The sequence below is a fragment of the Astatotilapia calliptera genome, chromosome 10 (assembly GCF_964374335.1).
Source record: "Astatotilapia calliptera chromosome 10, fAstCal68.1, whole genome shotgun sequence".
In the NCBI taxonomy this organism is placed as follows: domain Eukaryota; kingdom Metazoa; phylum Chordata; class Actinopteri; order Cichliformes; family Cichlidae; genus Astatotilapia; species Astatotilapia calliptera.
Window position 1 is genome coordinate 11,746,954 of NC_137431.1, and position 19,135 is coordinate 11,766,088.

At 41.6% G+C, this 19,135-nt stretch overlaps 1 protein-coding gene across 6 annotated transcripts in view; it reads left to right on the forward strand.

Moving 5' to 3' along the window:
- The window catches only part of abr (ABR activator of RhoGEF and GTPase), a 119,301-nt gene that overhangs the window by 32,518 nt on the left and 67,648 nt on the right, over positions 1–19,135 (forward strand). For 4 of the 6 annotated variants that reach the window (XM_026182397.2, XM_080307038.1, XM_026182398.2 and 1 more), the window contains exon 2: positions 12,689–12,861. In XM_026182397.2, the coding sequence (XP_026038182.1) occupies positions 12,689–12,861 (173 nt within the window). Of the gene's footprint in view, positions 1–8,591; positions 8,671–12,688; positions 12,862–17,749; positions 18,041–19,135 lie in introns of those variants that run through there. The other 2 variants (XM_080307037.1, XM_080307039.1) reach the window with 2 other exon arrangements.

Consider the following 19,135-nt stretch of genomic DNA (forward strand, 5'->3'; position numbering starts at 1 on the left):
TGGGGGTAGACAGGCTGCCTCAACATGATATTGTGGTTGGCTGCTTTTTTGTATATGATGCACATAAGTTAGGCTCTTTCACTTAATTAAGTGTTTCTGAAAAGTAAAATTGTACCGCAGTTGGACCAGAGTCAGCCATTGTTCTAGCAAAATACTGCAGTGGTACATCAAATAGATGAAATCCCACAGGGTGCACTTGTCATGACTAAAGATTTAAAAAAAAAGCCACTGTGCAGTATCTTTGGTGCTTGGTGAGCTTTTTAGTCTAACTGCACTTTTTAACATTGTTATCTGACCTTTTCTTATATTTTAATAACATGCTGGTAAAAATGCATGGTTGGTTTATTCACTTCAAATAAACTCTCACAATTCAACATTGTTGTTATTATTAACAACAATGTTGTTAATAAAGTGTTGTGCTTAAGCTCATTAAGGTTTTATCCCACAAGATGTTTTAAATGCTTGGTCTGTTTAAACCACAGATTGGTTTTGGACTCCACATTTTGAAGCTTTACCGTTAGCGTTTGACAGTTCCATATTCATTTTTTAACAATTTTTTTTTAATTGAAGCCAGGAGTTACTTTATATGGATGAAAGGTTGGCTGTAAACTGTAAGCGTACGTCACACAGAGAGACACACATCGGCTAATTAGTGCTCAGTAACACACCTGTACAATAATGGATTTCTTACTTTATATTGGAAGGGAAGATTCTGTAATAATACATACAGAGAAAAACCCAACAACCCCCTATCAGCAAGCACTTTGGTGACAGTGGGAAGGAAAAACTCCCTTTTAACAGGAAGAAACCTCTGGCGGAACCAGGCTCAGGGAGGGGCGGTGCCATCTGCTGCGACCGGTTGGGGTGAGAGAAGGAAGACAGGAAGAGAGACAGAGGTTAATAACAGATATGATTCAATGCAGAGAGGTTTATTAACACATACTCAGTGAGAAAGTTGACTGAAAAAGAAATACTCAATGAGTCTCGGGAATCCCCCAACCACCTACACCTTTTGCAGCATAATTAAGGGAGGGATTCAGGGTCACCTGATCCATCCCTAACTATATGTTTTTTTTTGTGCAAAAAGAAAGTTTTAAGCCTAATCTAAAAGTAGAGATGGTGTGTGTCTCCCGAATCCAAACTGATATCAAGGCGGATGATCTACTCAAAGGGATCCTAAAGTTACCAGCAGCACAGACACAGGGAAAAGCTTTAGTGAGGCCTGCTTGAAGATGCCAGTCAACTCCAGCTGCCTCTGTTAGGACACCTGTCAATCAATGTGGCTGCACTCCAAAGTCAATTATCCAGCTGGATGAGTTATAAAAACTTTTCGCCCTTCAAAAATTATCCATAGATGCCAAAAACTATATGCTTTTAAATGCTACAAAGTTGGGCATTTTAACACTGACATCTAACGGTAGTGCAGCCTCAAGTAGCAACTGCAGTTTGTGCAACTTCCTCGTCGGCTTCATTTTTAAGTTCCCTAGGTTTCCCTTTGTTTAAACCAGCTGCGTCTAGTTTTAGAACCCGGCAGCTCTGAAAGCTTGGAAGTAAAAAAGACATGCATAAAAGTTTGGTTGGATATGGTGCAACAATGTGCATGCTTTTTCACACCAGTGAGGCTTATATGTACCCACTGGTTTGGCAGACTGGAAGTGGATTTTTGACATTTTAAAGCAATCACGAGAATATGATTCAGCAGGGAGTTGACTACAGTTTTAAAATAGGGTGTTTCCAATACACGTCCACATATATGTTCCGTGTAAGCCAACAGATCTTTTAGAAAAACTGCCTTTTGGCTTAATTAGTTTCAAGAATGCAGTTTTTGTTACAAATTCTTTTTTTATTTCACAAAATGTGTACTATAGTGAGTCTTTCCTTTTTAAACCTACACCAACAACAAAGGGTGTTATGGTGATCTGAAGCTTTTACAGGGCCTGTCTGAGCTGCACACTGCTGCTTCTGCGATACACCTGAAGTGTATCAATCTCACTGCTTTTAATCTGAAGCATATTCCTCTAATTGGGCCGTGGAGTGCAATAGACACTACAGTCTCTGCTAGGGCTGCCCTGAGGGCTATCGACAGCCGCTTGCATTTTAATAGCTTTACTCATTGTAGCGCCTTTGTTTCACTGCACGGTTTGATACACTTTCCATTAGCACATGCCCACGAACAAACGCAGAGGGGACCAGATGCCCACACAGTGGAGCTGCTCTACTGTTGTAACTGTGCTCAGTGTGTGTGTGTGTGTGTGTGTGTGTGTGTGTGTGTGTGTGTGTGTGTTGGCCATGTACAGCTTTACTTGATCTCTTCACACCTGCTTCAAGCACAGGCATGAATGTGGGAAGTGAACTGTAAAACATTGGTTGGTGCATCTTTTTTGTGCGGGTGTGTTCAGTAGGTGTGTCTGCACTTGGATGTGACCTCTTGTGCGTTTCACCATGTGGACTGGGGGAGTAGCTTCGGGCCCCGTGTGTGAATGTGCTTGTCCTAATCTATGGAAGCAGTGAGATGTTTCCAGCTAGTCCGAGCCTTGGGGATTTAAACCAGCTAATTACAATGTATAGGAGCTGGCTGCCATGGTAACATTGGTTTGGTGAGTTTGGAGTTTGCTAGAGGGGGGATAACAGCAATTTACCCATGTAAATCTGTAGTTGGGGGGGTCCTTATCTCTTGCTGCCTACAGGCACATGGCACATGAAGATATGCAGCAGTAGAATTGTCACTCATTTGAGGTATTAAGGGACATGCCTGTTATCGGACCCTTCTCTCCAGGGAAGTGCTCTGGATGTGTGCACACAGGTTGTGAAGTAGGTAATGGGAACCACTTTATTAGCCTCATCCCAGTACATTGGTATTAGAATGCATATTCTTTTTTGGTTGCTCCCTTTAGGGTTTGCCTCTTTAGCATCCTCTTCTCTTATACAAACCCTCTGTTATTCCTCCTTCACTACATACATGAATCTTCTCTGTGATCTTCCTGTTTTCCTCCCACCTAGCAGCTTCACACTCACTGTCCTTTGTCAAATAAATATTTTGCTCAGTTTGCTCGCAGAAAGTCTGTGTGCCTGAACATGGTTGGGCTTTCCGTTTAAAAGGCAAGGCTCTCCTGTTATCTTTCCGTTAAATCTGATCTTTTGGACTCCCTTCTACTCGTTTCTCTCGTTCTCTATTAACTAATGTGGGAGTCTCGCAGCTTGTTTTCCATTAAAGTGTGCTCAGCCCATTTCCTCAGCACAGTGGTAAGTGCGGTGAGAGTAGCCAATCATTATAATCGCAATCAGGCTGGATACAGGAAAAATGGGAACAAAGACCCCAGCTTAAGTGATGAGTCACAGACCAGCTCCTCACAGCTCTCGACACTTGCGTAGTTAGCATTTTGTAGCATTACATCAAGCGGGATAATCTTCTGTTTGTTGAAATGGAAAATGTGCATGCTGAAATTTTGGGTTTGAATAAAAAGAAAGCTCACTGTTATTAATCAGTTTTCTTAAATAAAACCATGGAAATGTTTCAGAATTATTTTTTAGTCAGATGCAAGCGTAGTTATGGTGATACTGACATGGTGCAACAATGCAAAAGGTCCATTACAGGTTGTCAAGAACAGACAGAAAACTCACCGCAGGACAGAATCACAGTGCACAGTAGCAGTATAAGTCTGCATTCATAGAATACTTTCTGATTTTTCTAGCCAAGTGGCAAAAGAGCAAGCTTGCAAAATTATATTTGAAGTTACAAATCTAAATGTTTATTTGGATCACTATCAGTGTTTTGTTTTTCCTGTATGGTGAAGGTTTGCATGACTCATTTACGCCTCTTGTATTTCAGACAGGTTCAGTCATTGGAAACGAAAAAAGTAAAATAATCATTCTGTTGTAGAGTTGAGATCATTTTCCTGTTGCGTGACCAGTTTTTATGTCCAGCTTAGCTGTCAAACAGATATTATTTGACTCATGTGACTAGAATATTTTTGCTGTCTTTAGACTCTTTAACACTTTACTTTAAAAGCCACACTCTGCTTACTGATCAGCAGTGTCATCTTACACAAGGTTAAGACTGGATTGTAAAGGACTATTATGCTAATATTGCCAAGGTACTGAATTCATGCTCAAATAAAATTCCTATTTAGTCCTCAAGTAAACAGAATAGATTGGAATCTCCACATCTGCCTCAACAGCTGCCTGTTGTCAGCTAACTTTGCTAATAAAATTAGGACCAGTTACATCAATTATTTTGACTCATTGCCATATTTGCATAGAATGAAACTGATTTCCAGTGATACCGTATTCCCACTGGGTATCTCCTTCAAATATAATGCGAGGTCGCTGCTACTGACGTTAAGTGGAGTAGCATGGAGTAACACTTTTAAACTTCCCTGTCGTGCCATCATCAATCAACGTGTGTCACTGGGGAAATTAAAAGCCCACATGTATACTGTCAACACACACAAAATGACCATACATCTGTGAGGCCACTGATGTACTGTCATGCTGTCAAGGCTACATGAGGCCGGGAAGTCCAGGAGATGAACAAGAAGCAGGCTTTTTGTTTTCCTTGTCTCCTCTCGTTCCTTTATCTTTGGAGAATTGGATCTGTTATGGCTGAGCTCACTTACATCTATTGAGAGAAGCTCTAGAGACACAGAGGAATATCTTGCCATCAACCCAAAACACAAACACACATACACACAGTCTCTTTTTGAAATTACTACATTGGGCCCTGGCTCAGGAACACACATCTGTGCTGTAAAATTTAAAATGTGTGTGTGCTTCTTCACTGCTCTCTGTACAGAATCAGTTTGCAGGGCTGCTTCTCTGTGCCCACACAGTGTAAGCTGGCTGTAGGGCATGATGTAATCCCTCTTCTCTAAAGACAAAATTGCTGAGGTAGGCAGCACAATTCCCACATTGCATTCTCACACTGAAGCAGCAACTTTTCTTCCCACTGACTTTATTAGTGTGCAAATGTGCACAGGCAGACCTGGCTCTGAGACATTGTGCATAGAGAGAGGGAGAGCTGGCAGGATGTGAAAGAAAGCGAGTGTAGGAACTGTAGCGTTTCCTCCTCCACTCTAGAGTAGAGCAGTGGCTTAACCAGCTGACAGCAATTTATCAGTATTCACCTTAGTTACAACTTCATAGATTCCTCTTTCTTCAATTTTGTGATTGTTACATTTTTAGATTTCCTTCAAGACAGATTATTGGTTGAACTCTCCGATGTGAAATATACATATTCATATATGAATCTGTGAACATTGAGTCACTATCACTGAGTTGACTTGGAGAAAAATTAACAGTAGCTATGTTGATAGCAGCTACCAGGAGTTCGGTTTCTGTTAAATATGAGGAATTGCAGCATCATTTCATCTTCTGCCTTCTGGGTTGTCAGAGAAAACGATTTTTCTTCTAAAGAAAAAGAGAAGTTTAATAGCTAATGATAATGGCAAGCAACCTCCCACAGCCACTATCCAAACGGCTTGGGAATACACATTTTTACCTAGTGACTGATGACTGGTCTTTGGCCATCCATCACTGGCTCACAGCAAGTGTCATCAGCCTCCAGCAACTACTCACAACTGTTCGAAGAATATAAATTTTTCCCTGAAGGCTGGTAAGTGTTCACTAACTGGTCTGTGACCCTCTGTGGCTGTAGTTTTCTTTTTATTGGCTCCTTCTTGTAACGACACATTTGAAAAGCAGGTGCTTTGTGTGCCTGAGTTAACCTTATGAGGGACGGCTCCTGTGACAGAACAAAGGGAGAAAAATTCCTGAGCCTTTACTTCTATGAGAAGTAAAATGTGGGCATGTTTAATATGCAAATCCACCATTCAAACAATATATGTTGCTCAAAATAAGCAGAAGCGTATAAAAGCCTTCTTCATAGAAAGTGGACAAAAATGTTTCCACCTGTACAAAAGGAGTCACCTTCTTGTGTAGTTACAAGGCATACACACTCAGAATATTAATATGCTGCTATCACGCCTGCTATCAGGCTTCACTGTTATACTGAAGAACTTATTCAGAGACAAATCCCTTCTGTGCAGGGTGAGGGACCAACAAAAGGACATGGGAAATAGGAGGTGATTATATGTTACTGACAGTTAAAATCTTTGCACACTTAAATCATTTCTCTCTTATATCATCTTTTTATATCTGCAATAATAGTTTTAACACTTAACACTAAAAGAGAATTGCTTTGGGGGCAGAAAGTGTTAAATAGAAAATATGCTGGGGTGTTTACCCCAATAGATATTCGTTTGAGTGCATTTATAGTCTGTGTGTGTGTGTAATCCATACCATCCCTGCAGAGGGTTGTATTTAGTGTGAAGGAGTGTTAAACCTATGCAGAAAGCATTCTCCATCAGTTAGTGTTGCTCAGGCTGTTCAGTTTCACCTCCTGACACCACCACAGCAGCAGAAAGCATTTTCATCAACGTGGATGGTGATCATGGCTTATTGAGTGTGACAGGTGGATTTAGAGCTGTCTGTCAAGATGGGTTAATGGTGACAGCAATGTGAGCTGACACCGGGCTGTGGTCATTAGGTTAGGAACACACACAAACGCACACACACCAATGAATTTCCCCAGTGTGGAATTAAAACCATATATACCCATCTATTTACTCCAGCAGTGACTCTTTGTAGAGGCTCTTTGCGTGTGCAGGAACAATAGTTTTTAAAAAATACTGTATCAGTTTACAAAACCGTTCTGTTTTAAGGTAAAGACCCTGCAGTGTCTGGTAAAACACCAACAATCTTTTTGAGTTCACATCTGGTGACAGAAGACCCCTCCTTTAAACAGACAGAGCTTTTATTTTGGAAGACCCAGGGAATGATGAGAGAGAAAGAAGAGCGTGATAAGATGGCAAGCTGCAGGAGAGAGCAGACACTGCCTGTAATCCCTGACCTATTTAATGACAACACATTTTGCATTTTGATTCCTCTAGCAGCAAATGATATATTTGCGCCTTTTTATTTCTGTTATTTTAGTTTTCATTTCAAATAACTTTAAAAAAGTCTACCGTTCAAATTTGTGTTACAGCTCTGTTCTCCAAATGTTTCGAATTCCTTTCAGTGCATTCGCTGTAATAGATTTTCTTCCACCACATGTGGAAGTTGTTTGCTCTGAAACTGCTGAGGTAGTTGGTTATGCAGATGGCAGATTTAAACACTTGGCCTTTGCAGACCTTAACACAGACTCCCATAGTTAGTGCTCTGTGTGTGTCTGTGCATGTGTGCCTGTTTGAAAGGAGCCATGTCTTATTAACTGAGGCCTCATTGATTTAACCCAATCAACACACAGCAGAGCACATGAGTAACTGTGTATGTGTCTGTGGTGTGAGTGACACAAGGAGAGAGTCTGTGTTTCCTCATGGCCTACACCGGTTTCAATAAGCATTATGTGGAGCGCAGAACAGCATCAAACGGGTGAATGTTTGTGGAATTTCTGGCTCAGGTCCGTCCCCCTGCTTCATTGCAAGCAATAGCATGGTTTTATTAAAATCCTCTTTTTCATAAAATATGGTTTCTCGGATAAGTGTAGCTCTTAGCCTTTTGCTAGGCTTGTTCATCAAGTCACCTTTTCATTTATAAAACACTGAACCCTTGTCATTTGGTATATCCTTTAAATTTGTATAAGGGAAAGCACCTCACATTGTATAAGTTGTGTGTTGAGTACAAGTCTCTGCTGCTGATATGAGTGATCCGATAGTGATGAAATCCAAAGGAAATATTCAAGTGAACTGAAGCTGGGCACTCTGAGCTTGTCTTGAGAGCTGCTTACATCATCTAAAAATGTACTTTTTGCTGTGTTTGGATGGTAAAATATCTCATTTTTAATGGACGTTTTAGATTACAATGTGCTTTTACAAATTAGTCTGACATTGTTTGATGTATCCTTTTCTTTGATAGCAGTCAGGTGGCTAAAAGTTTTTTTTTTCCTAGACTGGAAAAAGCCAGATTACATATTCAGATGGTTCTATAAAACAGTCACAGGCCATTCCATCACTTCAAATGCTCGCCCCGTTCATAGAAGCTTGTAGAAACATGGTGATTTGAATAATTTCCAAATATGAAAACTCTACTAATCCACAGTTGGCTTCACTACAGCCGCTTGTAAGCTTTAGAATTAAGTTTGGGCAGTTTGCTTTCAATCATGCTGCAAATTGTTAAAATACCTGAACAAGAAATCCAGTTTTGATTTGTTCTTGGCACAGTGCACAGAGTGCATCTGAACTTCATGAACATACACTGACAATAGTGATTCCAATGTCCATAAAGCATAACAGGACAGTCTTTGCTGACCAGCTGGACATTGTCCACAAAGACACGCTGATGCTTTTTGGGCATTTTATGGCTTCCACACAGAAACTGCTCTTTGTGTCTGTGTTGCTTCCTCATAGGATGTGGCTGTGCAGTACTTGAATACAACATTGCCTTTATTTGAATGAGTGCTATCAGAGCGATTTAAAAAAGAGGAAGTACTGAAGCCGAGGAAGACAGGATCAGTGAGAGTTCAGGTGCGAGTCTTTTAGGTAGGACGTAGCCTGCGACATGGATAAAGTTAACTGAAAGGGATTTTTTTTTTCTCTAGTCGGGCAACACTTATGGCTTTCTTCTTTGAGGCAGTGTGTGCTGTTCGTTCTCTCTTCTCCAGTGATGGCGAGTTAGGTGAGAATTTGAGTGTGCTCTTTACTCTGTGTGTAAAAATGTGGAAATGTTTACTCCCACATACATGTTCTCTGCAGCGGTGTGGCGGTGTGTTGGGCTGATTTCTAACTCTGCTCTTTCTCCCCTACAGTCCTTGACCCCAAAACTACCTCCTATTTAATCACATGACATTTAGAGTTTGTCCCCATTTTAATCCTCTAAAATATTGGTGCATGCACGTGTGGGGACCTCCCTATTGAGCAGTTAAAAACAGGTTAGGGCTGATGAATCCTCTTTACTGAAAAATTGCTTTTCGTGTGTTTGTTTACCATGCACGGGGATTATCAGGATGCATTAGCTGACTGAGGTAGCCCACATGTTAGATTTTCAGAGTGTGTGCAGATAATCATGTGCACGTGCGGACCTGCTTCTGATTCGCGCACATTCAAACATTGTGAGCAGCGTTTCCAGCACCAGCTCCAGATTCTTGGACATCATCATCTGGGCAAATTAAACTTACATTTAAGTCAGAATATTATTTGCATTTACACTGTGTGCTATCTTTGCTTTACACTGTTTCCCTTTGTGCTGTAATCTACAGCTTTCAGAGAAATTCCCCCACGTTAGTCACGACGTACTGTGATCAGCACTGGCTGTGCGAGACATGTTACGATGAAGGACCTGTATTGTGAACTTTGCAGTATACAAACAGTTATATGAATATTCAAATCAGAAAACAACGACTGTAAATATCATGGTGTGATAAAAGTCTGTCTGTCTTCTGTACAGATATGGAAATGTAGCTTTGGCAGTTTAGAGTAAGAACTCTGTAAACTGTAGAAATGACTTATACTGAATGTTTGTCTAATGGTAAATTTGAACTTCCTATGTGGAAGTAATGATTAAATCTTCTTTTTTCAGTTTAGTTCATTGTCTTTTACTTTGTTTGTCTGTGTTCATTTTGGCAAAAGGTTGTCATGGAGACAACTTCTATCTACCACAAAGGTATTTTTAGGTAATTTGGCAAGTGTTTATATTTCTCAATGTGGACAGATTTTACCAAAGTAACAGCACTGCAATAATGAAAGATACAGGTATACATGGCTAGCATGAGAACACTAGGTGTGGTGCGGTGACTCATTAGCTTTGTGGTTTGTGTGCTCTCATTGCAGCTGGTGCTCTAGTAGTTATCAGTGTGTCCAGCATGTCCCCACAGGGCTAACTTATGGTCAGTGTCACCACTGACGTGGTGTTTTCTGCTAACGTATGGCTGTGCACAACCTTTATTTATGTTTCCTTAATGTCCTCAATTATGTGTATTGCATCTTGGTCTGATCTCATCAGTGAAAGGCAAAGCAACAGCAGCGAAGCGCAAGAGACGTGTTCACAATAGCCTTTTCTTTTCTTTCTGTGTTCTGCATTAATGTGGCTAATCACAGATAACGAGTACAAATATTGACCACTCACAGTGAATTGCTCTGAGTGATTCACACAAACACCAGTTGGTTCTAATGGCACACATTAGCTTAGCGCACGTCGTGTTCACCATTATCAGATAAACAAATGTGTGTCAGCTCAGGCAACTGTAAGTAAGCACAGAAGTGCACGGAGCCAAACGGAGCAGAGTTGACTGTGAGCCCACTGGCTGTGCTTTGTCTCCACTGCTCCAGCTCTGCTCTCTCTAATCGACTGGCTCTCTGCTTGGCACAGCCGGGAATATATTTGTGAATGGTTACTTCTGCATGTTGATGTTTCTGCAAATAGACGTGAGTCACGGGCAACTTCTTTTTAAAAAGAGGAGGAAACCTCTGTGCTTGTCTAGACTCAAGTATTTTTGTTGAGTTATCCATCCGTCCTTCCAACTCGCAGTTAAGCTTCAAAACACCAGCCGTAAGCTGGGAGGAAATTTGAGGATTTGCACATTGTTGAGTGCTTTAGCACTGGCTAAGTGTCTTGGGAGTTCCCTGTATTTTTTTTCTTACATACACTCACGCAATTTAAGCAGATTAGCGAAAACGAGCCGGACAGCAGGCCAGAAGGTGTTCAGAGGAGTCAGAGAGAGAGAAGAGATGGAAAGACTGAGAAAAGAAAACCGAATGCATGCACAGGTGCATATTGGAAGAGCCGATCTTTTCTATGGCACGATCACAGCGCAGTTGGAGTTGGACAAATGAGTTTACATCAGTGTTTTTAACTGCCTTCTTCACACTAATCACCATAATGCACTCTTGTCATCTAGCAGCACTTCGCATAATCAGTACTTGCTTCACTGAGTCAGCAAAGACCCACGTGCACCATTTACAAGCAACCCATATGGTAACTGTGACTCTCCATGGTCCACACGCAAGCTAACAGATGGGTGGGGAGGGATTGGGAGTTGATTGACATGTCCAGTGATAGTGTGCATGTGTTCCCAGTGGGGATAGATCCCTGCTTTTATTTTTCAATTAGTTCTTGTCCAAAACTTGTTAGAGTTTTCTATCCTTTACGCACTGGTACAAACACACACATGCCCTCTCAAGCACATGAACACAGTAATAATCAAATGTTGTTGTCTTCTCACTGCACATTATATGTAGGCAGACAGGGACAGCTTCACAAGCTACAAGCTACAAGCTTCCTCCTCCTATTCCGAGTTCCTTAAAGATGCTTCACTGTATCAGAAAGCTAAATAGAACAACATCCTGGAAAATGTAACTCGATAATTACTTGCCTCTCTTTTAGTTTTGCATATGTGTCGTACTTTGTAGTTTATCATCCACAGCAACAGTCCACATCTCTCTTTTCTTCTACAGGATCTGACACTGGCTTTTTATATCTCCTCCTTTTTGTTATTCCACTGTTTTCTTGACCAGTGCTCCTTTGAAGGCAGGACAGGAGTCATTTCAGTGTCATTGTCGTTTCTTTCTACTGGAGCTGTCACTGCTACTCGGGCCTGAACACGAGCGTTGTCACAGGACATGGTTTTTGACCTCAATACTCCCACAATATGAAATAAGACTGCAGTATCACAAATACAAGAATGAAACTAGCAAACCAAAATAGAATTATAATCTAATCACAGATGGTTAGTCCAAAATGCATTAGCATCTATAATAGTAGTTGTTTTTATTTTTTAATTTATTAACCTTGGCTTGTTTGAATATTTCTTCTTCTTCTTTTTCATTACATTTATAAGATGAATCTATATATTGCTCTTGAAATGTATTTATTAAATTGCCGTGCTGGTTGGAAAAACGACTCTCCTGACCTGATCCACAGGTCGTTGTCATTGTGGCGTTTCAAACAAGTGTTGGCAACAGTGAAGCTGCAGTGCAAAAACACTTAATTAAAATAATTAGATGGCTAATATGGGTTGAGAATAACTTGGCTCTGGCTTTTAAAATGTAAACCATAGTTTTTTATGTCTCTGCCCTGGTGACACTCATGGCCAGGGGCAATTTGTTTTTGGGTTTCCTGGAAATCTTGAGTGGATTTGTCTAAATCTGGGACAAAGACTCACTTGCACACAATAATGTACTCATTAGATTTTGGGAGTCAAAGTTGAAGATCTATTAAAACAACAAAATGTCTGTTTAATGGCAGTACAAAGAGGGTTATACTGTACATACACAACAACCTAAATATGGTCAGATGTGTACCAGACCACCTCAGCAAGTGCTTTGAATAATTTGATCACTGATGATCTTTAATGTTTCTTGCACTAAATACACCATAACTTAAGAATTCATACAGTAATTATGACAACATTTTATAACAATATCTTGCCAAATAAAATATGAATGTTGACTTTTTACATTCATAGGGTAACACAGTGGTCAGCTTCACCCACACATCATGTTTTGGAAAAGCTTTCTTCTGGCATTTATTCATATAACCCCTCAACTCAAGGTTATGTAGCAGAATGGAGAACTTAATGCTGTATTGAGGAAGTGTTGGGCTGTTCCAAGTGGTGATGAAAACAGTGGAATGATTGCTTTGTTCTTTGGGGTGATTTGCTGATCAGTATATTTGTCTTTTTCTGTGTCCTGTCCTCCAGACTTTAACTATAACACAGATGGATACGAGGGGGACGCAGGAGAGGACGGCAAGTCCCAGGATGGCTCAGAAACGCTGCCCTTTATAGATGAATCGCCCACCATGTCACCCCAGCTCTGCGCGCCCCAAGGGCCAGATGGAGAAACAGTGTTGCCCACACCTCTGCTGGCTGGGGTAAGAAACACACACACACACACACACACACACACACACACACACACACACACACACAAACTTATTTATTTTAGATTAAAATAGATCAGCCATGATTTGATTATCAAATGTACTTGTTTACGGTGTTGGTGTTGTTTACTTGTTGTTTGCTGCTGTTGCTGGGAAGTCCAAAGTTATCAATAATCGACTTTTCTATCTAGATTTTGAGATGAAATGTGAGCATGAATGGTTGTCTGTCTCTGTGACAGACTGGCGACTTGTCCAGGATGTACCCTGCCTCTTGCCCAGTGACAGCTGGGATGATGACCTGTGAGGGGTGATGGTGTAGGCTCCAGCTGCCCTACAACCCTGAATTTAATACGTGGAAGAAAATGAATGGACTAGCATGGTTTTGGATAAATATTAAAAATAAAATGTTGAAGAAAAGATCATTCACCACACGACCCAGTAAACATAACTGGGTATATAAAAATATTGGACACAGTTTAAATGAAGTGTTCATTTGTGGCTCTTGCATTCTGAACTGTAAGATAATATGAGGTTTTCAGCCATTCAGCCAGGTTTTTCTCTTGGTATTAATGGTTGGAGTTTCACCCGAAACAATTATACTTTAAGACGTGAGCTGCCAGTTCTCTTTCTGATATTAGCCACAGATATTGACCCAGTGTACATTTTGCCACAGGAGCTCCCTGAAGCGCACTTCCGGATGTGTATTCACATCAGTTGGAAATGACCACTGACCCAGATGGGGTACGACAGCAACCGTCTGCTAGCTTGAATATAAATGGAATACACTGGAGTGCTGTTTGGCAGCACTTCAGTGTATTCTATACTCGAAGCAGAGTCTGGGGAGGAGGGGGACGACTCGGCGGTGAAGCCACTGATATAGTTAGACAGGCATTTGGGTTGGGTCAGATTTTCCCTCAGTTCACGAAGGCTCTAGATGCTGTAGGGCCGTCCTGGCTGACACATCTCTGCAATGTATGCGTGGACTAGTTCCGGGTGGGTGGGAAGCTGACCAAGGGCTGTCTTTTAACACTAGTTCTGTTGATGGTGTTTATAGACAGAATATCTAGCCAGAGGTGGAGGGTCTCTTCTGTGATGGCCTCAGGATTTCACATTTACTGTTTGCAAAGGATCTGGGACAAGTTACTGTCCCAGGTGGAGGAGTTTAAGTATCTTGGGGTTTTGTTCATGAGTAAGGGGAGAGTGGAACATGAGATTGACTGATGGATTGGGCTGGTGTCCACTGCGATGTGGTCACTGTACCAGTCTGCTGTGGTAAAGACGGAGCTGAGCATGAAAGTGAAGCTGTCGATTTACTGGTCAATCTACGTTCCTGCCCTCGCCTGTGGTCATGATCTCTAAGTAGTGACTGAAAGAATGAGGTCTTGGATACAAGCAGCAGAAATGAGATTCCTGTTTCCCAGTTGAGGCAGGTCGGGCATCTAGGAAGCCTTCTAGACCAGCGGTCCCCAACCCCCGGGCCTTGGACCGGTGCCGGTCCGTGAGTCGTTTGGTACCGGGCCGTGAGAGTTGAGGCTCAGGTGTGAAATGTATAGTTTTCAGGGTTTTTATCGGTTTTCAGCGTTATTTTGTTATCGTTTTTATCGTTAACTCGGTTTTCCTGGGTCTTTTCACGTGCGTTATGAATAAATCTTATTTTTTTCGGTACCGGTACTAGTTTTATTTTGTTGTATTTATCCGCGACACATTAAAGGCCGGTCCGTGAGAATAATGTCGGGCATAAACCGGTCCGTGGCGCAAAAACGGTTGGGGACCGCTGTTCTAGACTCCTCCTAGGCGAGGTATTCTGTGCATACCTCACCTAGGAAAGAGGAGGCCCTGGCCAAGACAAAGGACTCACTGGTGAGATTGTGTCTCTTGGCTGGCTTAGAAATTCTCAGTGTCTCTCCCCCCCCCCGACTGAGCTGGCGGAGGTGGTGGGGGTGAGGGAAGTCTAAGCAATCTGTTGAAAATTTTTCCTGTTTACCTACAGTGTATAATTTGGAACAGGAATGCTGTAGGTGACAGTCTTTCCTGTGTTTTTTTTTTTCCAAATTATCTGCTGCTGGAAATATGAAACACTTGGTGTTTTCAGTGGATTTTCACACTTAAGTCTGACAAATCGCTCAGAACAGCTGATGTGAACGCTCTCCTGATGCTTTCAGAATTCAGAATATTTTCTGAATGTGTTCATCGTCATGTTTCAGGGCTTGTAGTCCCGTCACACTCCCCCCCCCCCCCCCTTTTATGCCTCCTGGCTATGTGTGTTTGGATGACTGTCACTCGGTGCCCACTTAAAAGAATGTGACTGTGTGAAGGGGCGTAGCCCACGGAGGCTCAGCGGGAGCCGAGTTGACCCTGACCTGAACTGACCTTCTCACAGACACAGAGAAAAAAAAAAGCTGGTAGGATTTCATTCACATGTCAGCAGCCTTTTTATCCACTGAAAAACAAAATACTCAATGACAACAGCATTGCTTTACATCTTTAGATCAATATGTTGTTTTTAAATTCATACAGAACACAAATGATCGTATATTCTTTCTGTATTAATGTATAAATTACCACAGCCGGATTGTCTCGACCTTCCACTCGCTTTACCGTCCCCTTTGAAGTCTGCCTGCTCTGTCTTACATTCGATCCAAGCAATATCACTGCACTATCCATGCATGAACACAGTATTGTAAATAAACAGTGGTCTTGTTAGGCTTCAATGGAGCTGATTGATGAATTATTCAGCTGTATTAATTGTGAGTGACTCTGAGCTAGGGCAGCTCATGTAAATGAAGATGTGTCTCCATCTAGTGGCTAGCTGGGATAAGAACAGAAAAATGGTTTGAGTGTTTAAAATATAAGAAATAGGAAATGAATTGTTCATAGTGCTGGTACATTAATGATTTCAGCCACAGAGGATCCTCAGTAAGATACTGTTGTTTTCTTTTTAGTTCTTCCCTGATCATCGTCTCTGCTAGGATGAGATTACTCAGCGTAGACAAGCTCAGCTGTTTTCTGTGTACAGTTGTATGTTAAAGTTTTGTATAAAGTAGCTTTTCAGTGATGAGTTATGATCAGCTTATTATTATTATTAATAATAATAATAATAATCAGAGGACTTAATTCGTTTTTCTATGGTGATGTGCAAAATTCTTGAGCAATCCTTGTTTCCTTATGTTTTTCTCCATTGCTTGCTTCTTGACGGGTTTTTTTAACTTGTGAATCATTCAAGCATAAATACAACACTTATTCACCGAATGAGTTAGTAGTGACAAAGAGCCAGGTTTAAATTGTATCTTTACTTAATAGCCTGTGGCAGAAACACATCAATTGTTCCCATTTCTTTAGTTGAATCTGTGAAATTGGCAAAGGCAGCATAGTTTGCAGTGTCCCTAAAATAAAATTGAGGAAACTTGACAAGCGGCGGAACAAAGAAGACGTGGCAGACCTAAAACTATATTTGTAGGAGAGAAACAGTAACTGAAAGTCATGTTCTTAAGAAACAGGAAAAAATCAAGCAGTGGCAAAGGCCTGACACAGGACCTGAGAGATGAATGCAGTCCTTCAGTTGATCCATCTACTGTTTATTGAAGCCTCATCAGAAGTAATGGAGGATGTCGACAAGCTGTTGTTAAGGAAGGGAAATTAAGGATGGTTTAATTTATGCCACATTACGCAAGAACAAATCAATAACAACAGGTCGTTTTGAGTGATGAATCCAAATTGAAATCATTGTTTATATGCACAGTGGAGGTCAGGAGTGTCTGCAGCCATCTTTAAAACATTTTTTATTTCACATCTGTGTATTTACACTTTTCAGCACCTGAATGAATTTGAGGAGCTGCTGTGAAAGCTTACTTGTTAAGAAGTCACTTGTGATGCTGCTGCTGCTAAAAGATTTTGTGGCTCTTATCACACACCGCTGTGCAGCCGTGTTCTCTTTCCGCTGAGTTTGCAGAGACCTTTCATCTGCTAAAGTGAGAGGGCTGACGGCTCCATGTGTTCAACACGACTAAAGTTAAATACTGAACTTAAATATTTTTTTTGTTTTATTTTTTTTTTGTATTACGCTCTAAAATCATACTTTTCCTTCAGAAGACAAGATCAGGACAGATTGTGCTTTGACCTCGAAATAAATACAAATATACATTAAGGAGGAGGTTCATAGAGCAGTTGGGGGTGTCCCTTCCTCTAAAATGACAAGTCAAGGTCAGGAACGGGGTGAAAGGGCATGGGAAGTGAATTGTATTCATTCATAAATATGCAGCAACTTAAACTTGGATGTTTGCGTGCAGATTACTTATATTTTTGGTTTCATTTTATTTCCAGTAACCACAGTTATTGATTTTCTGTCTTTGTCTTGCTGCACACGTTTTTTTTCCTTCTTTTTTTAGTGTATCATTTCTGTGCTTTGCCTTTGAAGCTGCTATAACTGTGTGCCCAGCGATCTATGTGACCTGTAATTGGAATCAGCCTTGCTTGCAGCACATTAGCTGGCCCTGGCTCAACGTCCAAGGCTTTCAGCAGATCAATAAAGAGACAATGGACAGAAAGAAAGGGAGAGAAATCAACCCTGTAGCGTGCGCTGATGAGAGTGAGAGAGCGAGACTGTTTGTGTGATGAGGAAGTGGCTTTTTGCCCCGAAGAGAACGGAAGAAAGAAATAAGGGACAAGAGAAGACTGACTTTCCCAGCGTAGCCCTAACAGAAAGAGACTGTAGCCATCAAGGAAGTGGCTGGATAGCATTTGTGGGGAGGGGAGGGGCGGCTGTAGAGGGAGGGCAGACCTCATCGACTGAGGTGGAACAGTGGCCACACACACACAAAGACAGACACACACACACACATATATAGAGCACACACAAACACCAGGAAGCCCAGCAGAGGAAGGGGGTGGGGTTGAGTAGGCGGGGTCCTCTCTCTTTCTGTCTTTCGGTGTCCAGACGACTTGATCTAAAGGGAAAACACTGATGTGTCCAGGCAGGCCCCGTAGAAGGAGATAGGAGGCAGAAAAGAGGAGAGAAGGAGGTGAAAGAAAGGAAAGGAAAGACAGAACCATGGAGGACGAAGAGGAGGAGGTGCTGTGCTATTTGGACAGGGTTCTGGAGGAGGAGGAGGAGGAGTCTGAATATGGAGATGGGGAGCTGGAGCCCATCACTACGACACATAGGCAGTTCAAGGTGAGGCATGAGCTGGAGAGGAGCTGGATGCAGAGGAAAAAGAGCGCGCGCAGACACACATACAAACACACACACGAACATACACATGCGTACACACTTTTGCAATACTGCCTTTCAAAATGGAAAATCCCAGTCAGTGTATTGGTGTGTTTGTGGCGTGACGTGTGCTTCTTCTCAGAGCCATCTGTGCTGCAAAAGTGTGTGTGTGTGTGTAAGAGTGTGAGAGTGACAGCCATTGGTGTGTCAGCATGGCCCGATGAGGCAGTGACTCTGCAGCGCATGTCTGTGCACGGTGCTGCTGCTTTTTAAAGCCGGCCGCTTTCTGTTTCTCATGCTAACTTCTGTGTTTGTGCGCCTCTGTGTGTACTCCTCCCTGCAGATGAACTGATAAAAAGCAGAGCTACTTTAAACTTTCTCTGCCCATTCAAGATATCAGCTCTTTTATCAGAGGGCAAAGGGCAACGCAGGAAAGCACGCAGTGTTTGTCTGTGTGAAAAGCCTAGTTGTGACTCACAGAGCAGGTTGCTGTGGGAAAAAAAAAATCACCTCATGGATTCCTCGTCTTGCCCTCTCGCCACACAGTAGCTCTTTGTACACAGCAGAGGGAAAATATTCCTTTTTCCTGTCCTTTTTTTTTTTCCGTTGAGTTATCACTTATTTGTTACTTAAAAAAATGAACTGAATATTTCTGCAACGTTTTGGTTAGTCAAAAGGACAGGACACCTTTTGTAGGTTATGATGTCATATTTTAGACCTCAGCTATTCTGAGATATCATTTTAATAAGAACGCAGTGACTGGAGACACTCTCGGTGTTTAAAATAAATATTGACCAGCAGTAATTCACATCACATCAAAGATTTTTCTCTTAGTTTCAAGTGTGTCTCATTTCTGGCTTTAGTTTTGAGCTTTAGGTTCTTTTAAAAGAATACGAGCAAAGAGAAAGGCTCAGAGGATTAAACTAAACAGATTTCTGGCCACGTGCTGCATTAATCTCTCATATTAACGTAAATGCAAGTAAGTGTCGGTAAGGACTTCCCTGACAGTTTATTTAACCAACAGAAAATGATCAATAGAAATCATCCCTGCCTCTCGGA